We start from the raw sequence: 25,400 nt of genomic DNA on the forward strand, positions 1-25,400 counted from the left end.
TTAGCTCAAGGGTTTTTGGCTGGCGCAAGCTGTGTAATGGCCGAGCCGGTTCCAAGGAGTCGGAATACTGTCCAATGCTTCAAGAATGAATGAAGAGTGACAACATCAGATCAGTATTTTAAGAGGAGAATAAGAGCAGTGGTAGCAGTAACAGCTAGAGGGTGAAGATCTATGTGACCCAGCTTCAAACAGGCCCATTTCAATACTAAACCATGATTATAAAGTGTTCATGTCTATAATGACCAAAAGAGTGATAAAAGTAATGTCAAAATTGTATGGATCAATGTGGTTTTCTGGAGGGAAAGCAAACATTTGACAACATTTACAGAACACTGATGAGCCAGACGGAAGCAAAATGTAAGAAAATACCATTATTGTTGGTGGGTCTTGATGCAGAGAAAGCATTTGACAGAGTCTGCTGGGATTATATCAGCAGGGCATTGGAAAGCATTTGCATTTTTAGAAATAATTATAAGGCTGATTAGGAACCAGAAATATGAGGGATCGGAAGCAAAAATTCAAGTGGGTGGGGTCCTTTCAGATAATTTCTGCTTGAGCAGAGGAACCAGAGAGGGGTGTCCTCTTTCCCCTTTGTTACTTGCATTATATTTAGATCCACTGGCCAAGAAAATGAGCAACCCAGAAATTCAAAGATAAAATTAGTATGGTAGTCAAGAAAAGCTGTCTCTACTTGCAGATGACATTTTATACCTGACAAAACCAGAAGTGACATTACAGCATTGTGGAACATTTTGTGACAGTTTCAAATATTTTCAGGATACAAAATTAATGAAGCTACAACAAAGGCAAAAGCAGTAAATTATGTACCCATATACCTATGCACAAATTGGGGACAAATCAAGTATTTAGGAGTATGGATTAAAAAAAAATTCTGGTGTGTCGGCTAACAGATATGTGGGAAGAGATAAAAGATAATACAAAATCTGAGAAAGTTGAAGCTTTGTTACATGGATACGGATACTAAGATACAAGCAGTTAGAATGTTTTTAGTCCCTTTAGTCTTATACACAGGTAAGGTACGTTTTTTTTTTTTTTGAACAAGCTCAAATTTGTCTTTTGTTTCAAAAAATACAACCTCATTTGGCAAAATATTGATGTTCATAGCAGATATAAAGTACAATATTAAATTTTAGTAAGCGCATTTACCAGTTAGAATTCAGTTAGGGGTCTAACTGAGGTAAGGTACGTTTTTAATCAACCAGAGGAGAAGTTGTGGATAGCAATTTATTTTATTTACCGGGAAATTCCGACTGGATGCAGGTCCTTCTTCAGCGGATGCCCAGGGGGTAAAGTTCCATATCATGTACATGATAGAGATACCAAGTTGCAGCAATAGTAAACAACATTACAGGTTGTTGGCTTTAATACAACAAGATATTGATTATCAACAAAGACAACTAGCTAATTCTGACTGTGGTTAGTAGTGGCCGTAGTATAGTTGAGTTAAGAGTCTAGGTGGGGGAGGGGGGTAAAGGATGGATGAGAACAAGGACAAAGCCAGTGTAAATGTAGGTGGAATTTGAGCGCAGTCTTGAAAAGGCTGCTGGAAAGTAGAGTAGTTATAGAGGTTGGAAGATTGTTCCAAAGTTTAGATATGGTACATGAAAATATGGCTTCTCCTGCAGAGTTTTTGGGTTTGTTAACAGTGAGTTGATTTTTCTTGCTTGATCTTAGGGGCCTAGTGGAGTGATAGGGTTTGAAGGGAAGGGATGCTATGGGGGTGGTTAAGTTTATGAGTGAGGGTGAGTTGATTGAAGTGAAGGAGTTGTGGGAGTTCTAGCCAGTTTAGTTCTTTAAGGGAGATACAGTGATGGCTGCAGTAGGAGGTTCCAGTGGAAAATTTAGGAGTTTCGTTGTAACATGCATCCAGCTTGTGTAGATCTGTCTGTTTATGGTTGTTAAGTATGGGGGGTGCATAGAGTACGGTGGAGATTAGCTGGGAATTGGCTATGGAGATTCTAGCCACCTTGGTTAGGAATTGGCAGCTTTGATATAATGCACTAAGTTTCTTGTGAACTTTTTTATTGAGAGAGATATGTGGGTGTCAAATCTAAGTTTGTCGTCTATTTTAACACCGAGTAATTTTGTGTGTTCTGATGGAGAGATGATAGTATTGTCTTTGGCAAGAATGTTGAAGTGCGTTTTTTTCTGGGTGGCTTTGGAAGGTTGGAACAGGAGAAGTTTTGTCTTATATGGGTTGAGTAGGAGCTGAGCATTGGATAGCCAGCTTTCTACAGAAGAGGATTATTCCTGTGTAGTTTGTTGTAGTTCTGGTAGAGTGGGGGCAGAGCAGATGACAGTAGAGTCATCTGGGTACTGCATAAGATGCTTGTGTGGTGGCAGTATGTAGGTTGTTAGTGAAAAGTGAGATTAGCAGAGGGCCAAAGATAGATCCTTGGGGAACTCCGAGCGTAACTGGGAGGTGAGGTGATAGGTTATCGCCCCAGATTATCGATTGCTGGCATCCGTGCAGATAGCTATGGAACCAGTTGCAGGCTGACTGTGAGAAGGAGAGGTTGGGGAGAGTAGAGAGTAGTAGCTCATGAGATACCATGTCAAAGGCCTTTGAGAGATCTAGAAATACGGCAGTGGAGAAATGATCATTGTTTTTGTGATGAAGTATAGTGTTGGTGAAGGAGAGCAGAGCGGAGGTAGAGCTGTGATACGGCCTGAAACCATGTTGGGTTTTGGAGAGGAGATTATTAGCTAGGAGTTAGTTGAGAGACATAGGTGTTGATACATTTTTCAACTATCTTGGAGAGAGGGGAGAGGATAGCAATGGTGCGGTAATTGGAGAGGTCGGTGGAAGGGGTGCCTTTGTAGAGGGGAATGATGTGGAATATTTTCCATATCGAGGGAAAATAGCCATCTGTTATGGAACAGTTGATTAGAATTTAAATTGGGTAGGCTAGTGTATCAGCTGCAATTTTCAAGTATTCAGAGGGGAGGTTATCAGCTGCGAGTTTGGTGGATTTAGGCTTTGACAATATAGTCTTTTTATGTTGGAGATAGGCAGGCAGCAATTAATTAGTTGAAGGATTTTATCTGGGAGGGGAAGATGGCAACAGTCAAGTGGTAAGATGATTCTTCCAGCAGAACAGGACATATTGGGATTACCCAATTTGAAGGGGTATTTCAGAGCTACACAGTTAAGGCCCTTATACATAGCACTATAATTCAAAGTGGAAAGGGATAATGTTGAAACCGGGGGAAGCTCAAGAAACAAGAAACTGGGATTTTGGATGCAGGCCTTATCATACAGAATATTATATCCATAAAGTAGCAGAAAGTATTCTAAGAACTAAACTAACATGGAAATGGAAAAATAGTCTGCCGATAGGGATGACTGCAATTAGGGATACGGACAATAGGCAAGAGGGATATGGAATTTATTGGAGAAAACAAGCAAAGGAACCAAGGTACTGGGAGCAAATAACTACAGCTAGAAAGATGATAGAATGGGAAGATGCTAATTTATTTGGACTGCAGGTTACAGTTTACCTTCTTGATCAAGGAGTGATATCAGAGTATAGGCAATAGGAAGGTCCTAAACGAAAGACCAGCACTGGTAGAGTTTTTAACAGAATCTAGAACAGAAGCTGCCATTAAAAAAAAAGAATTAGTAGACCATATAAAATACTGCATGATGACTATAAGAATCAGAGGAAGTTGGAAAGGATTGGCAAGACAGTTTGGATAAGCAATTCACAAAGCAACAAGAGGAGGATATATGTATGTCTCCCAAATAGGCAACAAAATCTTGAAGATTTAGGATTTTTGCTTGGAAATGTTTACATAGATATTTTATATCCCAAGTAGACTCCAGAGGATTTTTCCCAGGTAGACACAAATGTTGGAGGTGCGATGGGGAAGAAAGAGATAATTGGTAACATATTATATGATTCACTGAGGGATGCACTGTCGGAGATGATGGGTGGGCAAACTGGTGTGACGAGGGAGATGATTTTTCTGAGTTATGATACAGAATCTCAATTGATATGGTAAGGGCTTGCTGTGTCTAATTACAGTGGCTACAAAAAGCAATTACTAGAAAATGGACTACTTTAACTACACTAGTAGTGAATATAGTAACATAGATAAAACTGGAATTGTCATCTTTAGAAAAGGGAAGAAACAAACCAAGTAAGAAATTGTGGGAACAATACATACAGGGAGGAATGAGGTTTACATGAAGGCAGGACTCAAAATGAGCTATACAATGCTCAGCTGAAAATAACTGGATAGACTATAAGCCATGTAGTATGTTTGCAACTGGGAGTGTGTCGTTATGGTTTGTGATGTAAAACGCTTGCAACTAGGACTGTGTCAGTATGATTTGTTTTTATTTATATAATTATATGATTATTAAATCACTTATGACATCAGCAAAGATGTTCCCAGTTTTAAAAAAAGGGGACAAGAATTGAATAATTTAATATTGCTTAGGTTATACGATATATAGCAATATAGGTAAAGCATAATGTTTTAATTTTAACTTAACACAGTCAGACTACTTTTATATAAATATAATGCTCTGGCTGACTAATTCTGCTCCAACTTTACCCTCCTCTCACCGCACCCAGGAAATACTACCCTACATAACCCATTCAACTATCAGTAAGAAGCAGGTCTTAGATAAACAGGCTGAGGTTAAGAATACCCCTGAAATATGACTATCATGCCAGAGTTGCTATTCAACCACTGCCTCCACACAGGCTTCGTGTAATGCAAACGGAGGACTTCAACAGTCATCCCTCTACACAAGGGCGGACCATCAATGGATCCTGGGAACTACAGACCCATGGGTTTAACTAGTCTCATATGCAACGTCAGATAGGACTGTCATGGAAATGACTAACAATAACGTAGAAAACCTTTAGCTACTGTATCCCCCCCCCCCCCACCAGCCAGTTTGGATTTTTCAAAGGGAGGTCATGCATATGGAACCTGGTGGACTTTTTGGAGAAGGTCATCAAGGCAATGGAATGACAGCAACATGGTGCATGCTGCCTACCTTGACCTTAGGCATCTAATGCAATACTCCACTTGGACATTGTAAACAAACTTAAAGAATTACGCATAAACCTCCACGTAATTCACTGGATAGCCAGCTGTCTCACAGACAGGACACAGGAAGTTAGGATTGGAGAGACCACCTCCACCAAGAGGCTGGTCACTAGTCCTCCAGGGCTGGGACAGCTCCTCTTTGGTATCTACTTTTCAGAAGGCTAATGTCAAGGCCGTCTGACTTACCAATTCTGCAGATGACTGCAAACTAGGAGCAATCAGAAACACCCCAAGATATTAACATCTTCCAGGAAGGTCTAACAAAAAAATGACTGGTGCCAAAGCCACATCTTAAGACTCAAATCTCAAGAAATCCATAATAGTACCTTTTGGGGATTTGGCCACCTAGGGAAACTACCTCATTGATAAAACACCCCTAAAAGTAGACAAAGTAGTCAAGGATTTGGACACTTTGTGTAGACAATAGCCTGACTTTTGAGCAATGTGTCGAAGGTACTATGAAAATCACTATCACTCAACTTATAAGTAATGACATTACTTATAAGTAATGGTTAACTGGCACCACACCTGAGTACCCTGTTCATTCACAGCCTCATTTCAGGCTTTGTTCCTACCGAATGGCGCACTGCTATGGTCATCCCATTCCACAAAGAAGGAGTAACGACAGACCCTGAGAACTACCACCCCATTTGCCTAACAAGTCTGATATGTAAGGCTGTGAAGTGCATCATCATGGACCTCATAAATAAGGACAGGGAATCTCCAAACTCTGGACTCCACGCAGTATGGGTTTGTGAAAGGCAGATCATGCCTGCTCAACCTGATACACTTCTTCGAGTCTGTCACCAGAGCTGTGGATAAGAGCAAGGTAGTTCACACAGCCTATCTAGATCTTGCCAAGGCCTTCCAACACCATCCCTCACTCAGGAATCAGACTCACTAAACTAGGCATGAACTCCTATGTAATAAGATGGGTTGCCAACTGGCTCACTGATAGAACCCACACTGTGAAAGTAGCAGACTCCAAATCTAACTACTGACCAATTACAAGTGGTGTCCCACAGGAATCAGTCCTAGGTCTTCTCCTGTTTAGCATCTACTTCTCTGAAGTTCAAGCCAACACAAAGACTCTGGCTGACCAAGTTCGCAGATGATTGCAAACTGGGAGCCATTATTCATTCTCAATGCCAAAATGTGCATAGTCATTCCCTTTGGGAAAAATTCGATGCCCATGAACTATTACATAGTCAGCAGTCCACTAAACACCAAAGTGGTGATAACAGACCTGGGGACACAGGTTGACAGCAACCTCTCCTTTGATAACCACATTGCCACTGTAGTCAGAAAGTCCTATGTGGCACATCTCATTACAAAAGGTTTCTCATCCAGGAAGAAAGAGGTCATAATCTCTCTCTACTTCGCCCTCATTAGACCTATTATAGAATACAACGCCCCATTTGGTATGTACCTTACTAGACACCAACTGGAAAGGCCACAAAAATACCTCACTAATAGGATCTTGGGCCTTAGACACATGCACTATACAGACACAGAATAAAAAAACTCCAGCTATACTCTGTCTCTTATCGTCTACTTAGAGGTGATCTCTGCTTGACCTACAAAGCCATGTCTGACCTAGAGCTGCTAGATATGCTACACCTAAAGAAATCCCAATCCCTCCGTGCCACACGCTCCAGGGACCTTAACCTAATTACCACAATAAACAGAACGTGCTGGAGGGACAGGTTCCTAACCCAGAAACTTCCCATACTCTGGAACAAACTTCTCATTCACGTCAAGCATAGCACGTCACTGGCCCTCTTTAAGAGAGATCTTGACGAGTGGGTGGGCAATAGGATGTTCACCCCAGGGATCACTTCAGTGGCTTTGCTTGACAGGGGCACTGGGAACTAACTTTGAGCGGCATGATGCCAGGGAATCTTCTTGGGCTAGGCTTATATAGGCTCCAGGGCCCTTAGCCTAGTACACACCTATGAAACTAGGAACATCTAGGTCCAGGGAAGTCATCATGCTACTGTATTCAGCCCTCAGACAAATTACGAAGCCAGGCACATACAACTGGAACATCCACAGATGTTTCCTCACAAAAAGAATACAGGGTGTAAACATGATGTCCTATGCAAAACTCCTCAAAGCTCTCTCTATATACTCCGTTTTCTACAGACTGCCAAGAGGCAAACAAGGCATCCTTGGACCCCACTCTGATGGACCTTTAGCATGTCCTCAAAATGAATAGCACCACAACTACTAGATCTAAAAATTAAAATTTTATTGCACCTTAAAAAGGACATGTTGGAGGTACAGGTGTGTATCTCAGAGAATCCCCATTCTCTGGAATAGTCTTCCCATCCATGCGAAACAAAGCCATCTCTAATCCTACTCAAGCACAACCTGGACCATTGGATAGAAAACTGGAAATTCATTCCTGGTCTGATACCCATGTCTTTGATGGACAGAGGCAGATGTTAAATCGTGCCCCATGTACCCCTTAAAATAACCTCTTCTTCTTCTTCTTTCGGCTTTTTCCCGTTTAGGGGTCGCCACAGCGGATCATCTTGTCCGCACATTGAATGGCAGTGGAGTTTTACGGTGTCGAGTTGCCAGCCCGGCGCCCAACCTTCCACAGAAGGCACACTCACACGCACACCTAGGGCCAATTCAGAGTGTCCAATCCACCTGCAGCATGTCTTTGGGATGTGGGAGGAAACCGGAGCACCCGGAGGAAACCCACGACCACAGGAGGACATGCAGACTCAGAAGGCACCCCAGCCGAGGATCGAACCGGAGAACCTCTTGCTGTGAGGCGGCAATGCTAACCACTGCACCACCGTGGCCGCCCCCTTAAAATAACCTCTAAAGCACAATAACTTGTGGGATACAGTGGTGTTAAACAGCTAGACTTATAAATATCCAAGTGGTTGTTAGCCTAGTACACACTTATGAACTACACTGGAAGGGAAAAACATATGCCCTAATAATGCCACACAATTAATATGTCCAATAATAAACTGTGCCTGACTAATTTATATACTCAAATCCGGGCTGGAACAGTAGTCTAATTTACAAAAATAATATATATTCTCCAAAACACCCGCTATATCTGGACCACAAATTGTGAGGTACTATAAAGATCATGCATTGTGCATGCTTGCTTTACAGATTAAAAATCCGGGAAGCCCTTTGCAAGTAAAAATATAAATGACTGAAGCAAAACAAATCATTTTTTTTTCCATTAGCACTTAATGCATTACTCATTTGTAGTCTTGTATCACTTAGAATCATAAGATGAGGAAACATGTTTAATTTTACGGATTTAAAGACCTGGAGAAGGACCATTATCTTTCTGTGGTACAAATATATGATCCTTTCCATCTTTCCTGGTTCTAAAAAAAAAAAAAACACCAAACATTTATGGTACTATTGTGACCATGTAACAGCTATGCCAAGAGAAGCAGGGCAGTGGATGTGCAACATATGCCAGCACTGCTAGCTGGAATTTCGTAAAGAATTATGTTATTTAAATATCAAACTGATTTATACAGATGATTGTTTTGAAAACGTATCTGTAAAGTTGCTTCTGTTAAAAACGTATCAACAGTGGGACCTGCTGAACAAAAAAAAAAAAAAAAAAAGATACATACATATAGTAACTCATTAAATATATGCATTGTAACTGTTGAAATGAATACACTATAACAGAGGATACTGGAAGAGAAGAGATTAATCACAGTCTAGATGCAGCTAACTTTGAAAAATGTTCTGAAATTAAATTGTCTGGCTTAGGCCATAAAGACTGTATCTTACAATTCTCAATGCAGCCAGAGACAAAAAGTATGTACTAGACTATGGTCTTTGGGGTGAACCAATTACTACTCTGGAAGGGTGGAAGTTTGAAATTGTTTTATGACTTCCAGAAGCTGCAACAGATCTTAGCAAGCTGTGTGTGTGTGTGTGTGTGTGTGTGTGTGTGTGTGTGTGTGTGTGTATTGACACACGTTCTAAATCCTGGTAGTTTCTAGCAATGGGGTTAGTATGAGAACCAGAAGTAAAATAACCAGATATACGTGATGACATTCTGTAATCTAGGACAAAAAATGTTTAATACTAGATGAGACTGAAGTTTCATAGCACTCTGTTTTTGGAACCTGACATAGAAGGATCTCTCACCCACTTCATCTTGCCTTGCTCTAGAAAGAGGGCCAGGGAATAGTAATTCTTTAAATCAGTCAGGAAAATATAGTCGGATTAGTTAAGTACTGATTCAGTATCTGTGTGAATTTATTCATCTGTGTTATTTTTAATATTTCCTGTGATTAAAACTCTGGTGATTATTGTAAATATGTATTTAGTATTTTCATGTTCATTGTGGCTGGTCATTTAGAGAATATTTGTAACCTTTCAGAGTACCCGTATCTCTTCGGTGACTGCCACTCCTGAAAGCCTTACTGCACTGGTCAAACACTATCATTTGTATCAATATTAATTTTACTCAGTATAACTGGGTACTTTTGTAACAGCCTTAGAATAGCTGGCCTTGGAGTGACTGATGGCAGTAACTATTTTATAATCAGGGCAGAAAGGGGCATAGCTAGTAAATCTGTGCCAGCCTTTCCCAGGTGTGTGTGTTCAAATCAAATCTCGAGTGTGTGTGTCAGCTGCTTGGAGCAGGGACACAAAGCACTGGTTTCACAGACAAAGTGGTGGAGGACTTGGCTTGGACACTCAGCTGATGACTCCACTCTATAGCTGTGCCAGTGGGGAGTCTTATTGGCGATCTGGAGAGACAGGGAAACCCAGGCCCCGGACTGTGTTCCCTGTGTGCTCTTAAGGGAAATGGTGCTTGATACAGAGAGCTCCATCGAGAAATACTGAGTGCATCCATTTTTGTTCCAAGTGAACATCCCTCTCCAGTGTCAGTGGTGAGGATTCAGGCTCCTCGATTACTGGCCCAGAGAGGGGACATCATAGGTACAACAAATATTTGGTTCTAGCAGAGTGAAGTATGAACCATGCAATATAAGAGTTGCATTTAATTCCACAAAAATAACACCTAGTGTAATAGTTTTACTGTGGATTACATATACAAGATTCTCCATGAGAAGACTTAGAAAATGTAATTCAAGTTACAAACGACAAGACCGTTTTCATGACTAAGTCTGACACTTTGAGGCTCACTTGGGTAGACTATTGTTTCACTCCCTTTTCCCCTACACGACAAAACTCAAACCCATTGAATGACTTCTAATTACAAAATTTACTAGCTTTAGATTGTAGCTACCTACCACAGCTCTCAGTGAAATGTTAAGTAATGACATGTTAATACCACCAGTTCAGTAAAACTGACAATCAAGCATTGATACGGGATAACAGATTTAAGACCATTCAAAAAAGAGATACAAAAATCGACATTTATTTTATTTATTTATTTTTTGTTTACCGAGCTAGTCCAACTGGGTGTTGGCCCATTTTCAGTAGAGGCCCAAGGAGAAAAGCTCTAGAAATAAACTGCAAATTATTTACAAAACAAAAGCAGAAATCAGTGCAAACATCTTACCCTTTGGCAAATATAAATGCATTTATACTTACACCCCTTAACTTTTGTTTGGTGCAAAGTGTGACACAGTGTGACAAATGGACACAACGCGTGACAAACTATGAAACCAGAGAAGAGAAACGTAAAGCACTCTGGAATACACTGCACTTGTATCTATACCATCTGTGGTCTACATTGTATTTTTAATATTATGAATTTACGCGCAACAATATTCCTGGACAGTATGTAAAATGACTTTCTTTCTATGCTAGAGAGATATTTTGATTGCTAAAATGAGTGACATACCAAGTAACATTAAACTGAATGGTATGCCTACATCCAATGCAAATACATGTAATAATGTAGTCAGGTGTACTGACATGTAGAATGCTTGTGATGCAGCAAGTGTCGTAACAGAATGACTTTACTTAACGCAGTAATCTCTAAACTTTGTACACCAAAGAATTGCTACTCTGACCATAAACCAGTCTAGAAAACAAAAGAAACATAAAAATATGCAAACTCACTTGCTAAGTGTAACTCCAGATTCTTGATTTTCCTGGCACCTGGGAATATCTGATGAAATACTATTAAATCTGTCTTCCAGCCTCACACGGACAGTTGATTTGGGTTTGCATTCCGCTGCCATTCCTGACTTTTCAACTGGTATATTTTCTTTATTTGTATAACTCATTGTTTCTGTATTCTTCAGTCTTGTTATACTAAGTCCTGAAGCATTGCCAAAAACACTGTTTGGGGTTTTCTCTACTTGTGCAATCTTGTTTACAGAAGGATCACTGAACAACATCAGTTTCAGTTCCTGGACATCAATGTGCCCCATACACTGATTTGAAGTCAAATAATGAGAATCACTGTTTGAGCTAGGCTGACCCATTGCTGGATGCATTAATGGGTTTGCTGTGCTAGGCAGTGAATAAGAGACTTGGCTTTGACCACCAGAAGACTGATAAATGGGGTTTGTGGAGTTTGAAAACAGGGCTGGGTTTAATCTGGTTTCTATTTCTCCTTCTGCAGTTTGTGTCTCCATTTGTGAGTAAAGTATGTGCTGAAGCTGTGTGTATTCAACTTCTGACATTTCCACAAGATTAAGGTCTGTGCTAGTGTAGCTAAGGCCTTGCTCAGTCTGTGCATCTCCAGCAGGTGCTGGACCTTGCTCAGAAACAACAGTGCGAGGTGGCGTAAGAAGTTGAACCTGAGGTGGGACAGACATACCGGCAGCAAACATCCCCTGGGGACTGAAAACGGTGATTTACAATCTGTCCTCCTTTAGATGGCAAATAAATTATACTCTAGCTTTTGGAAATCTTTGTGTTGTTGTAGCACTCAGGTGCATACAAATCACGTGCATCTCTTTGCTAACATACCAAAAGGAGCACTCATACATTAATTCCCACATCTGATCATGAAATACGCCAACCAAGTAGATGCCTGAACAGGCGCTAGAAGGTAGCTTACTGCGACACGTTATTCTGCAGCAGCCGCCATTGCAGCTCGCGGAGGCCGACCACCCGTCAAGGCCCGCGCTTTTAAGTTCGCTTAACAGCTGGTGGCCTTAACAGTGACCACTTCGAGAAATCAAATCTAGTGAGGCAACTTCCTCGGTATCAACCCTAAAAGTATGGAGAAATAAAAAAATTAATAAAATGTTGTGTTACTGAACACAGAAAAGGTAAACCCATTTTTTTCTCTATCAAAACCTGAAGAGATTTTTTTTCCCAGCCGTATGAAAATAACGGTTCTCGCGGAGTGATCACTTTGGAAACCCGCGCATATTTACTGATTGACGACTCTTCGAAGACGCGAGGTTAACAGCTTCACTTCTGCAATTTCTTCACAGATCACTCTCGAGAAAACGGACGATGAACTATCAGGGCGTGATAGCCTCAACCAAGTTGTAGTTTTAAGTAAGTAACAGTTAACCGCCTTATTCACAGTTAACCTATCAGTCGCCCAAGCAGACTCGCGTGAGCCACGTTCTGAGACGAAGAAATGATGCGTATTATCACCTCGAGAAGGTTTTTCCCCATTACTGACGCCTGCTATTTTCTTGTACTGTTAGTGAAGCGTTTCACGAGGAGAATCTGTGATCATAGCTCTCAAACCTTCCATCTCCTAAATGGGGTACAGAAGCCCTCATAGTGTGGAACAAATGGGCAAGATGCGGAAAACATATTGATGGCTTACTAACAGCTTCAACTAAGAAGATCATAGGGTGGTTAAAACATGCTGCTTTTATTTATAATAAAAGATATTTTAATGAATTAATATGATTCATTTATATTTATTATGGAAATCCCTTAAAAAGTTTCTAACACGTAATGTATGGCAGGCCCTTCAGTGTGAAACTTAGAGCAACTTCATCTTTTTAAAACACTAAATAATGTACGTTCCTTAGAATGGGATATACTTGAGAGGACAGACTGTCCATATGTTGGTCTGCTTTTCATAAAATTTGTTATTTTCTGGCAAATCATTGGGATGATATGAGGATCGAAGTCACTAAATAACGATAGTTATAGTGATAGATCATTTTTAGTTTCAGACTTCAAACCGTTCAGAAAATATATGTTAACGCAATCCCTGTTACTCCAGCAATTTTCTAAGTTTATAAGAACAATATTTAAAGTTTATCCCTATTTTTGGACCTCCTCCCATTTTGTCAAGCTTTGTCTGAAATTCTTGCAGTAAGAAGTCTCTGTGACAGTATTGGTATTGCACTGCTGTACTTTTGTTGGGTGGTAGAAATACACTTGAATTCCCCCCCCCCCCCCCCCCACAGAGTTTCACTTTTACTTCTCATTGCAGCCATTCCTGGAAACTGTTTTTTTTTTTTCTATTAGTAATTTTTAAATGGATTGCTGGTTGGTGCCTCTCTGAAATAGGGGTTAAGGAAGATCATTGGATTTTCGTATTATATTTGTGGGGCTCTCAGTAGTATTTTACATTGTTAGCGTAATTTCATTGCCACGCAGACATTTTTGCTATAACATTATGCTAGACTGTGTTTGTAATCCCCATAACACCCCATCCCATTAAAAAAATGTAAAAAGTTCTCAACACCCACAACAGTTCACTCAGCAAGGCATTTCCATTTAGGGACACAATTCTTTACACAAATCTTAAGCCCTCTTGGGACGGCCGTAGCACTGTTGCAACTGTCCAGTAATATGATTGTTAAGGATACATGGTAAACATTTTCGGGAAAAGAGTTAACATAACAACGTGATGCCATGTATTATTTTGTATAATTATCTTTGCCTTTTTTGTATCTTGATTTTTTTTTTTTTGTATGTACTTGGCTCATAACCCTCCGTTGTCCAGATTTTTGCCTCTTATTTTTGGTCTGTCCTCAAATTTTGTGGTTTTATGGCAAATCATTTAAGACTGAAGTCACTAAATAATTATATATATTTGAGTTTCAGGCTTCACGTCTTTCAAAAATGCATGCTAATACAACATTTGTTATTCTAACAACTTAAGTTCAGAAGAGCAATATTTAAAATATATCCCTGATTTTGGCCTTTTGGCCCCCCCATCAAGATTTTTTGTACTTAGAAGTAGAGGTATGACTCAGCTAATGCCCCTCCCCCAAGTCATGACTGAAAAGAATCCATTTTGGATCAGTCTACACTTATTTACATGCTATATTGAACATATAAGCATTCATTTTCCAATTATCCTCTTAATCCATTTCATGATAGTAAGGAGATGGAGCCTACCCTAAGCACCGACTAGCCAATGTACTGCACATTTTTTGGATGTGGGAGGAAACCAGAGCACTTGTTGAAAAGCCACAGGAAGAATGTGCAAATTCTACAAGGAAGGTGCCCCACACAAAAACTGAACTGGGAGGACCAGTCACTGGGAGGCAGCCATGCTCACCATTGCTCCTCTGTGGCACACGCATTTCATATGTCAAATAATCTCATGCCACACTTTCTTTGGTACTCCACTCTTTTTGGGCCTGATGTTTGATTTGATATTCGGCGGGATTCACGATGGCTTGCACGGAGTCAAAGAGTAGTGTAAGACTCCATGCAGCCATCGCGATCCAGGAACAGCCTGTATGTGCGTGTAAGAGAGCACCTAAAATGGCTCTTACACGGACAGTGCGTGGATATGCTAATTACCTCACTTGCAGCCGAAAGGCATGCAAATGAGGTCATTTTGTGATCCAGGAAGCAGAAACTTGTCCGTGTAGGAGCCGTGTTATCTGCAGAAATGTACTCAGTTGATAACTGAGTACTGTTCTGCAAATAACACAATGGAGCCTTGTCAACTCCAAATAAAGGTTGCAAATGTCCCAGGCAGCATGCCAATGGCCAAATATGTGGCCACTGGCAATGTACCCCGATGCAAAAATAAAATAAAAATTTTTAAACATAGCGCAGCACCACGCAAACGGGCTGCGCTATAAAAAACAGAAAAATAAAAATACTAAACCCACAAATGTGGGTTTTATGCAAAGCATGAATTTACAATGTAAGGGAATAGCAGGCTGAAAACAACATGGCCACCGAGTAGGGGTTGCTAAGGGGGGAAGCTGAGTGTAAGACATGTAACTAAGCATTAGTAGGCAATCCCATGTAAATGAGTGGTAGGATAGTGAATCGTACTGTCACATAGGAAATGAGCACATTCCGTGCAGTGTAGGAGTAGGATAAGGGGGAGTAACAGAGTAGGAAATAGGTGACATCACAGGGGGAATGTATGAAAGAAATGCAGCTCATTGGAGCACAGTAGCATGTGAAAGATGTCAGTCACACATCATGGAAAGAGGAGTGTCAACAAGTAGGCATGGGAAAGTCAAGAAATGGAAGGTGTACACTATGGATAACACCAAAGTTTCTTGCAGGGCGTACTGCGGTGCAGTGTGTGCTGGTAGGCACGAGTAAGAGAGTGCGTGCGTGTAAGCGTGAGTGCGCACGTTTAAGGCAGAATACGCATGTAGGAGCCTGTTTAAACAAATGTAAGCCTGTTTGCGCTGGTGTGCGCGCGTTTTAACCCGAATAAGCAGATTCTAGTCCGTCTAAGCATGTGTGCGTGTTAGCCACTGTGAGCGTGTTTTCGCTGGTATGCGCGTCGCTCCCCCCCCGAGGAAACAGAAGGGAAAAAGGAAGCATGAGAAATAGTAGGAAGCTAGCAGGGTTTACTGGCAGAGCTAGCAGGTGAAAACAATCAGAAGCAGGCAATTACACAGGCAGAACAGTAGCCCAGCACTTAAAACTCTGCAAACAACAGTGCAGAATGTTTCTCTCAAGAGACACTGCAACAGAGGAGTAAGCTATTAGAAGTGAAAACTGAAAAAACTTCACTCAGACCAAAAATGCTAGGGGCTGCCATAGCTGTTATAAGGAGACATATGCAACTTGCTGAGGGTGGTGACTATGCAAATGCTGCCGGACAACCCACAGTGAGGAGACGGAGAAGAGTGTACAGGCCCAGGGTCACCTACCAGGGGTTACATGAGCTGGAGATAGTGGAGCGCTATAGAGTGGACAGAGACCTCCTACAGCAAATTGTTGAGCTGTGCAGGCCACGCCTCACACACAGAACCAACAGAGGGGAACCCATCCCAGTGGAAACCAAGGTATGTGTTGGCCTAAGAATACTAGCAACAGGTACCTTCCAGAGACCAACTGGTGATATGATGGGGATATCACAGGCATCAGCATCCAGGGTACTGCACCAGTTCCTGGATGCCATGTCAGCACATGTCGGTGATCATGTATATTTCCCCAATTCCGTGAGGTATTGGCCAGCAATATGCGTCTCTTCCAGCAAATAGCGGAATACCCTGAGGTAGTGGGTGCAATAGACTGCATGCATATACGCATCAAAGCACCAGCTGGTGAGCGGGGTAGGGCCTACATTAACCACAAGTGCTTCCTCATCAACTGCCAAGTTGTGTGTGATGCCCAGGGCATAATAATGAATGTGTGTGCTGGCTGCCCTGGAAGCTACCATGATTCCCATATCTGGCATTTGACGCAGCTGTACCAGACATTTGCCAATGGGGACATCCCACATGGTCACTTAGTGGGGGATGCTGGCTACGCACTGGAGCCGTGGCTGATGACACCCATCAAAAATGCACACACACCTGAACAAGAATGCCATAATGAGGCACACGCACAAACACGAAATGTAATCGAGCATGTGTTTGGGCTGCTCAAGTCATGGTTCCGGTGCCTGGACACATCTGGTGGAGCCTTGCAGTACTCACCAACTACATGTACCAAAATTGTCATGGTATGTGCTATGCTACATAATATGATTCTGCGAAAACAGCTGCAGCAGGACCAGCATAGGTCTGGGCCAAACAGCCCCCCACCATTGCGAAGCCAATCACAGGCAGATCGTGACTCGGTGGAGGAGCAACCTGAGCCTGCCCCAGTAGGCAGAAGGAGGCGTGCCCAGTATGCCTTGGCCTTGACAAAGCGGCAACGCATAGCACATACACTGGCTCAGTAGGAACCCTGGAAATGATACCTCTCTGACTCACACATATAGTAAAAGGGATGCCTAAGTTGACACAACCTGCTTTCAAACATGTACAGAGAGTGTAGTATGTGCATCCAACATAGACAGCCCTGCAGCACCACCTGAGACATGATTGCCATGTGTTAAGCAATGTAACACCATGTAGTATATGCAAACTTGATGACCCTGACTAACATCCTACCCTCACCAAGCATGATGCCACAATATGAAGACAAGATGATCAATTACAATAATTGGCTTAAGTATTGCTGTTAGTCAAAGGGGATCCAATGCGTGCCAGCCTGGGATGACATGCTGAGCAAGACACGATGCTCCACCTGCTAGGGATGGCGTGCACCTATCACTCCTGGCCTTTTGGATACTGGCAAAGGCTGTTGTCACCCCCACCATGCCTTGAATAGGTAAGGCTCAAAACACAAACCCACCTCCATAGGTATCACAAGTGATAGGAATCTAGACGTAATGCTACCGAATGCCAGAAGTCTAAACTGCAAGATGCATGCAGTCTAAACTCACTTCAGCATGGAGAATGTTGATATCTGTTCTGTAACAGAAACCTGGGTCAAGGCTCACAAGAGCACCCTAACACTACCAGGTTACACCTCATACCGTGCTTTACAGCCCCAAAACATGGAACAAACTACAAAAGGAGGGTGACTAGCAATAATTGTCAAGGATAACCACACCCCCATGTTGGTACCACAACAAGAAGCAGCATGGACTATCCACGGGCAAGTAACAGTGGCTAAAACTGCCTCCCAGTTTGTAGCCTGCTACAGACTACCCTCCTAACGCCAGGAACCGCACTTGGCCTACGTCGGAATACATGAAAATATCAAGCTCTCCAAACAACATTATATTGGGTGACTGAAAATACTCAAACATAGACTGGGAGCATTATTCTAGCTCCAACACCCTAGGCCAAAGGTTCCTAGAATTCATAAACCAAAATGCTCAGGAACAACTTACCACTCCCACAAGAGGGGTAAGCATACTGGATGTGATAATCAGCAACATGGGTACTCTATGGCCAGATGAGAAGTGTATCCCTCACTGGTAAGATCAGACCATAGAGTAATCACACTGGATATTCACATCCTGACCCCAGTCCCTGGGCAGAAAACCACAGTGACAAACATGTGTAAAGCAAATGTTGCACTCCTCCAAACTGATGTGGAATCCATTAAAGGCCCTGTGCCTGTGGAAAATATGGGCCACACCTCAGAACCCTTTATAAATGCATTCTATGAACACTTTCAGGAATGCATGGATTATGCAATCCCAAATAAAACCAAGACCCAATTCCATACACGCAGGCATCTGACCCGGTGGACCCCATCCATTACCGAACCATGCAAGAGAAGGAGGAAGCTACTACATGATAGAGCAAATCCCAAAAAGGGAAGTAATCTCTGATCAGTATTATGGCAAAAAATATGGCCACACATAAAATCCACTAAGGCCAGCTACAACATGTTGAATCTGTGAATCTTGAGGCAATGTTACACCTGCCCCATGTACACAGACAACCCCCTCCTCCCTTCAAGAAATACAAATATATGTGAGAGATGCAACCATTTATCCAAACTGGAGGCCGAGCTCTCTCAACTCAGTACTGGCAAAACTAGTCAGGAGGAGTAGGTAACCACACACACCACAAACCCAGTCTCACATAGACCTATCACAACTGAAAACCAAAGACATAAATACACAAAAACATTCCCGGAGGCTCTAATTAAAAATCCACCAAATCAACAGAGGCCTCCAAAGCAGACACCCAAGCAACCACTACCTCAAAACATAGCACATGCAACACATAGTTCACAAAGTCAGTGTGCCAAACAGTCACAGCCCTTAAGGACAAACAACATGCTTGATACACTTGTAATAGGTGACTCCATAGTCAGACACACTGATGTCCCGTTCACCAGACTGAACAAGGAAAAGGTTACAGTAAGCTGCCTGTAGGCCACTATAATCCGCCACATAACACAAGCACGCAGGTCACTCCAAAGCAAGTACAAATATGACTCAGTCATTGTCCATGCTGGTGTGAATGACCTGAGACGTACCTCCCTGGACTACATGAAAAGAGACATAGAGGAGCTCTCCGATTATGTAGCCCAGGTCGGTATGACCCTGACCCTGAGCAGCATCCTACCCTCACCAAGAATGATGCCACAGTACAAACACAGAATGATCAGCTTTAACAATTGTCTCAATTACTGGTGTCATTCCAAGGGGATCCAATGTCTGTCTGCTTGGGATGACATGCTTGACAAGCCACGCTGCTTTGCCAGGGATGGCTTGCACCTGTCACCCCTGGGCTTCTGGATATTGGCTAAGGCTCTTGCTACCTCCATAGTGCCTTTTGTAGGCAAGGCTGAAAAGACAAACCCACCTCCCTAGAAAACATAAGTGGAAAAAACATAAGGGTAATGCTGCTCAATGCCAGAAGTCTAAACCTCAAGATGCACGCTCTCGAGGCCCTCCCCAGTATGGAGAACATCAATGTCTGTGCAGTGACGGAAACCTGCATCAAGGCTCCTGAGAGCTCCCCAGCACTACCCGGTTATACCTCATATCATGCTTTTTGGCCCCAGAACCTGGACCAAACCACAAAAGGAGGGGGAGTATCCATATTCATCAAAGATACCCACACCTCCAGGTTACTGACAATGCACGAAGCATCGGAGACCATCCATGTGCAACTAACTGTAGGCAAAACTGCTGTACAGTTTGTAGCATGCTACAGACCACCCTCTCAAACCCAGGAACCCCACTCAGCCTTCCTGAAGACACTGGAGCGTATGAATGTCTCTCCAAATACCAAACAAGGTACTCACAAATTACCACATAGGTGATAATCCATTACGTATGGAAGAAGTAATCAGGGACCTAGGGACAACAAGTGGACAGTAACCTCTCATGTGGCACTCACATTGCCAAGGTGGCTAAGAAGACCTTTTATATTGGCCACCTTATCATGAAAGGATTCACATCTACATCAAGAGAGGTCATCGTGCCCCTATACTCTTCTCTTATCAGGCCCATAATTGAGTACAATGCCCCATTTGGGATGTACCGTACCCGACACCTGCAGCAGTTAGAAAGACCCCAAAAGTACCTCACCAAGAGGATAAAGGGTCTCAAACATTTGTCATATGCTGCCCGGCTGAAGAAACCCCAGCTGTATTCAGTCAAATACTGCCTACTCAGTGGCAATGTATGCCCGATGTACAAGGCCATGTCCAATCCAGAATTAATGGACATGCTCCACCTCAGAAAATCCAAATCCATCAGAGCCGCGAGAGATTTCAACCTCAACACATAAATAAATAGGATGTGCTGGAGGGACAGATTCATAACCCAGAGGCTCCCTACACTCTGGAACAGAATCCCAGTCCATGTTAGGCAGAGCCCCTCACTGACTCTCTTCAAGAGAAATCTTGACGAGTGGATGGGAGATCATAGATTTACACTGGGGGTCATCACTGTGTCACGTCTAGGCAGAGGCACAGTAAAGTAAACCCTAAATGGGCATAATATTCACGTAGCAAGGGGTGGCGAAAGCCACACACACTCTGGCTAGGCTTATAAATGCCCTAGGGCAGATAGCCTAGTATGAACCTATGAGCCTATGAAGATACAAATTGTACAGGACACTAAGGATAATCACAAGGCCTTCTTAACTGATGGTAGGAACCTTGGTGGGAATTCAGATATGCTCTGAATTACTCAAATATTACAAACAATACACCAAGCCCACACACGTTGTCAACATCCAACCTGACAGGTTCAGTGCAAACCCCCCCCCACCAAAATGCCAAATATCTATCCCAGCAGAGTGCTGGCCCCCTGACATTGCAGATGCTGAGGTAACAGCCAGCATCTTCAAAGCAAAACACACAGCATCAATGGTACGAGATGGTGTCCTGGGCTGCGTCCAACATGAACTCCAAGAAGAATGGGACGCCAAATAACACTACTGCTCAATTTCAGCCTTACCACAGGATATGTACCCAAAGAGCAGTGTACAGCAACAGTGGTCCCTCTCCACAAAGGTGGTGCCTGAATGGATACTGCAAACTATTACCCCAGAATCCTGACAAGCTTGGTCTGCAAAGCTATGGAAAGGATCATCATGGACCTCAGAAATAAAGATATTGAGGACCTACAGACACTGGACCCTACCCAGTGTGGCTTTCTTAAGGGCAGATTCTGCCCCTTAAACATGTTTGACTCATTTGAAACAGTCATCAAGGCCATTGATGAGGGGAATGTGGTCCACACAGCCTATCTGGACCTTGCAAAAGCCTTCCATACAATACCCCACGTGTTCATTATAGATAAGCTCACCAGCTTAAATATAAACCCCCTATTAAGTAGATGGGTTGCAAACCAGCTCAAGGACAGAACTGACATGGTCAGAAATGCTGCAGCCATGTCAGACTACAAACCAGCTACAACTGGCATCCCACAAGGCTCGGTCCTGAGACCTCCCTTGTTTGGTATATATTTCCCATAGGTACAGGCCAACATGGAAGGACTGTGTCTGAACAAGTTTGCAGATGACTACAAACTGGGCACCATATCTGACCCTCAAGCTGACACAAGCATCCTACAAAAGGGCCACATAGAAACAGACAACTGGTGCCAGAGCCATGTCATCAAGCTAAATGCAGAAAAGTGTATAGTCATCCCCTGTGGATAAACAGTAAGTGCCCACCAGTTACCACATAGGTGTTAACCCATTAAGTACTTTAGAAGTAATAAGAGACCTGGGGACACAAGTTGATAGATATCTTGCATTTGACAACCATGTGGCTGTAGTGGTTACAGAAACATACCATATACCCACCTAATCATGAAGGTAGTCACATCTAGATCAGGGAGGTCATCGTGCCTCTTCAGTCATCCTTCATCAGCCTCACAATTGAGTACAATGGCCCCTGTGGGATGTACCTCAGCAGACACCTCCAGCAACTGGAAAGACCCCAAAAGTACCTCACCAGGAGGATCAAAGAGCTCTAACAGATGCCATGTGTTGCCTGATTAAACAAACTGCAGCTCCACACAGTGCCATACTGCCTGCCCAGAGGCAATCTGTGCCTGATGTATAAAGCCATGTCCAAGCTGGAATCAATGAACATGCTGCACCTTGTAAAATCTGAATGCCAGTGAGCTATGCACATGAGAGACCTGAACCCCAGCACTGACATAAATAGGACATGCTGTAGTGATTGATCCATAACCCAGAATCTCCCTCCACTCTTGAGTAAACTCCCAGTACAGGTTAGCCAGAGAGTCCCTCATTGACTCTCCTCAAGAGGAATCTTGATGAGTGGATGAGAGATAGTAGGTTTACCCTGGGTATCACTGTTATGTCATGGGTAGACAGAGGCACAGTATACTAACCTTGAAATATGTCATGGCAAACTCCAGTTACAATGTGTGTTGAAGGACAAACACACTCTCTGACTAGCATTAGAAATGGCCTAGGGCACATAGCTAGTGTTTGTCAATGTCCACCCAAGTTGCGGAATACACTACCAATGTTGGACAAGCCTGGTTTAAGTAGTCCATATCTGAACAAAATGCAACATGGTCATATGTGCACAACTGGCCCTTAACCAGTCTGGTGTGCTCACTATGAATATTTAAAGCAGTGATAGGACTGAAACCCAGGATACTGTCCACCACAGTGAAAGTACTGAACCAGTACACTATACGATATTACAGTGTTTGGTCAGTATGAAAGGATGTTGACAACTGTATGCAAACTATCCCATGGAAACCCTGCAGGCAGAGTATAATCCCTGTTGGGTTCAGACACAAAGCAGTTGGGCAGTAAGTACACAACATGACTCCCAACACACAACTATAAATGTGAAATATTGTTGAAGTTCACACACAACCACAAATGTGGTGGACTGCAGATTTCAACATATGGAAAGCTCACACTGGGCATGCTCGCACACTTTGATAAATGAGACATATGTCAGGCAACAAGCCATGGAAAGCCTGAACTGGGCATGCTCACACACTTAGGCCATGTCTCAGTTTAGCAGTTGGCCACACATATCTGGCATTTGTATGTGTTAATCCAGGAACCTCCCACAATACAGCAATCTGCCCAGTGCACACAGTTAAATGACAGCAGAGACATAAGTTAAATAGTGGATCCTTCTCATATTCAAACATCTTCCACAGATACACAAGTTGTTCATAGAAACAGGGAAAGCTATGGCAATAAAGACCTGCAAACAGTTTATCAGCAACTAATATTGTGCATCTGAAAATTAAACATATGGGTGTAGAGGTCAATACTAGGCTGTTTGCCCTAGGGAATACAAGCTTAGCCCGAGTGTGTTTGGTGTCTGCCTCCCCAGTACAGTAGGCTACTATGCCTCTGTAAAGTAGGTCACAGAAGGCACCATTTAAGGCTAGTGTGCTGTGCCTCCGTCAAGCAGGGACGCAGTGGAGATCCCAGGGGTTGAATTTGCAATGTCACATCCATGTGGCTGGTGTTTGCTGGAAGAGGGTTGGTGAGGACTTATAACAGTAATTGGGCATCAATTACAGACTGAGGGGAGCCTTATCTGCAGTGTCTGGACAATTTCACTGTCAGCACTTTGAAGTGATGATTTTGAGGGATTGAAGTGTCATGCCAATACTGTTCAGAGACGTCCTCCCTCTGTGGGATATTGCTCTGTAATGTATTAGCTCCCTCCTTCTGTTTAACAGATTATATATGGCTGGTGTACACCAGACAGGTCTCCTGTTGTGGAGGAGTCTTGGGTTTATTTGGGATAGCATGATCAATGCAAACTTTCCAGATGCTCATAGAATGCAATTGTCAAGGATTATGCAGAGTGTCCTGTATAATCCCCCAGCATGGGTCCTTTGAAGTCTTCCACCCCAGTCTTCACAAGTGCAAAGTCTACTTTTGATAAATACTTTGTTTGCAGTGACTTCCTTGCCTGGGGGTGGGGATGGGATATGGATGTCCAGGGAAAGTTGGTTATGGTCAGATATTAACAATGGTGGTCTACCTCTGGTGTGGAACATAGAGTCCCCATGTTGCAGATGGTCAGGTCCAATATGTATTCCCCCTTGTGGCTGTGGTGATTGGTCCTGCCATAGCACATGGATTCACAAATTGTAGTGGCTGTAGGGTGATGTTGTTGAGGCCTGAGTAGTTCCCCACTCAATATACCTGTACCTGAAGTTAACCACTGTAATGGTGTATGTGAACACCTTCATATCCTACACTGTTCCCAGGGAAGCAAAGTGTGGTTCCTGGATATGGGAGGGGTGGTCTGAACTGGTTGTGTTGTGTGTTACAGGTCCTGTGGTCACAAAGCATGGTATAAAACATAACCTGGCAGTGCTGATGTGCATATGTGACCCTGAAGTAGGCGTCTGTTAATGCATATATATGCTACCCCCCCTTACTGACAGATAGTAATAGATGTACATACCTCTTTATAAATAATTATGTCAGCACCCTATAAATACTGCAGGAGAAGAAAAGATGCCCAGTAATTTGAATAGCGTACTCTGCTAATTCGTCTCTCTCAAGTGTCATAATATAGTTAGGTAGGGGTTTGAATCCTGCAAATGTGCAGTGTGTGATTGGGGAGGGGGGGTTAGTGTGTGTGCAATTCTGTTTGAAAGAAATGTCCCTTTTGGCAATAGAAGAACACACTACATGATGTACATTCCTCTTTCTAAACACTGATGATGTCAGCACCCTATAAGTATAGCAGGAGAAGGAAACCTCCCAGTAATGTGAATAGCGTGCTCTGCTAATGCATCTCTCTCAAGTGTCATAACATAGTTAGGTAGGGGTTTAAATCCTGCAAATGCTCAGTATGTGTGTGCAATTCTGTGTGAAAGAAATGTCCCTTTTGGCAACTAGAAGAACACACTACATGATGTACATTCCTCTTTTTAAACACTGATGATGTCAGCACCCTATAAGTATAGCAGGAGAATGGAAACCTCCCAGTAATGCAAATAGCGCATTCTGCTAATGCGCCTCTCTCAAGTGTCATAACATAGTTAGGTAGGGGTTTGAATCCTGTAAATGCTCAGTTTGTGTGTTTGGGGGGGATTAGTGTGTGTGCAATTCTGTGTGAAAAAAATGTCCCTTTTGGCAACTAGAAGAACACACTACATGATGTACATTCCTCTTTCTAAACACTGACGATGTCAGCACCCTATAAGTATAGCAGGAGAAGGGAAACCTCCCAATAATGCTAATAGT

At 42.7% G+C, this 25,400-nt stretch overlaps 1 protein-coding gene across 1 annotated transcript in view; it reads right to left on the reverse strand.

Moving 5' to 3' along the window:
* TCFL5 (transcription factor like 5) overlaps positions 1-12,667 on the reverse strand; it is a 705,475-nt gene extending 692,808 nt beyond the window's left edge. The window contains exon 1 of the mRNA XM_044090401.1: positions 11,131-12,667. Within this exon, the coding sequence (XP_043946336.1) occupies positions 11,131-11,849 (719 nt within the window). The 5' untranslated portion in view covers positions 11,850-12,667. The remainder of the gene's footprint in view (positions 1-11,130) is intronic.
* Positions 12,668-25,400: the final 12,733 nt, after the last annotated feature.

This window comes from Protopterus annectens, chromosome 12.part0 (assembly GCF_019279795.1).
Source record: "Protopterus annectens isolate FY-2018-M chromosome 12.part0, PAN1.0, whole genome shotgun sequence".
Taxonomy (NCBI): domain Eukaryota; kingdom Metazoa; phylum Chordata; order Ceratodontiformes; family Protopteridae; genus Protopterus; species Protopterus annectens.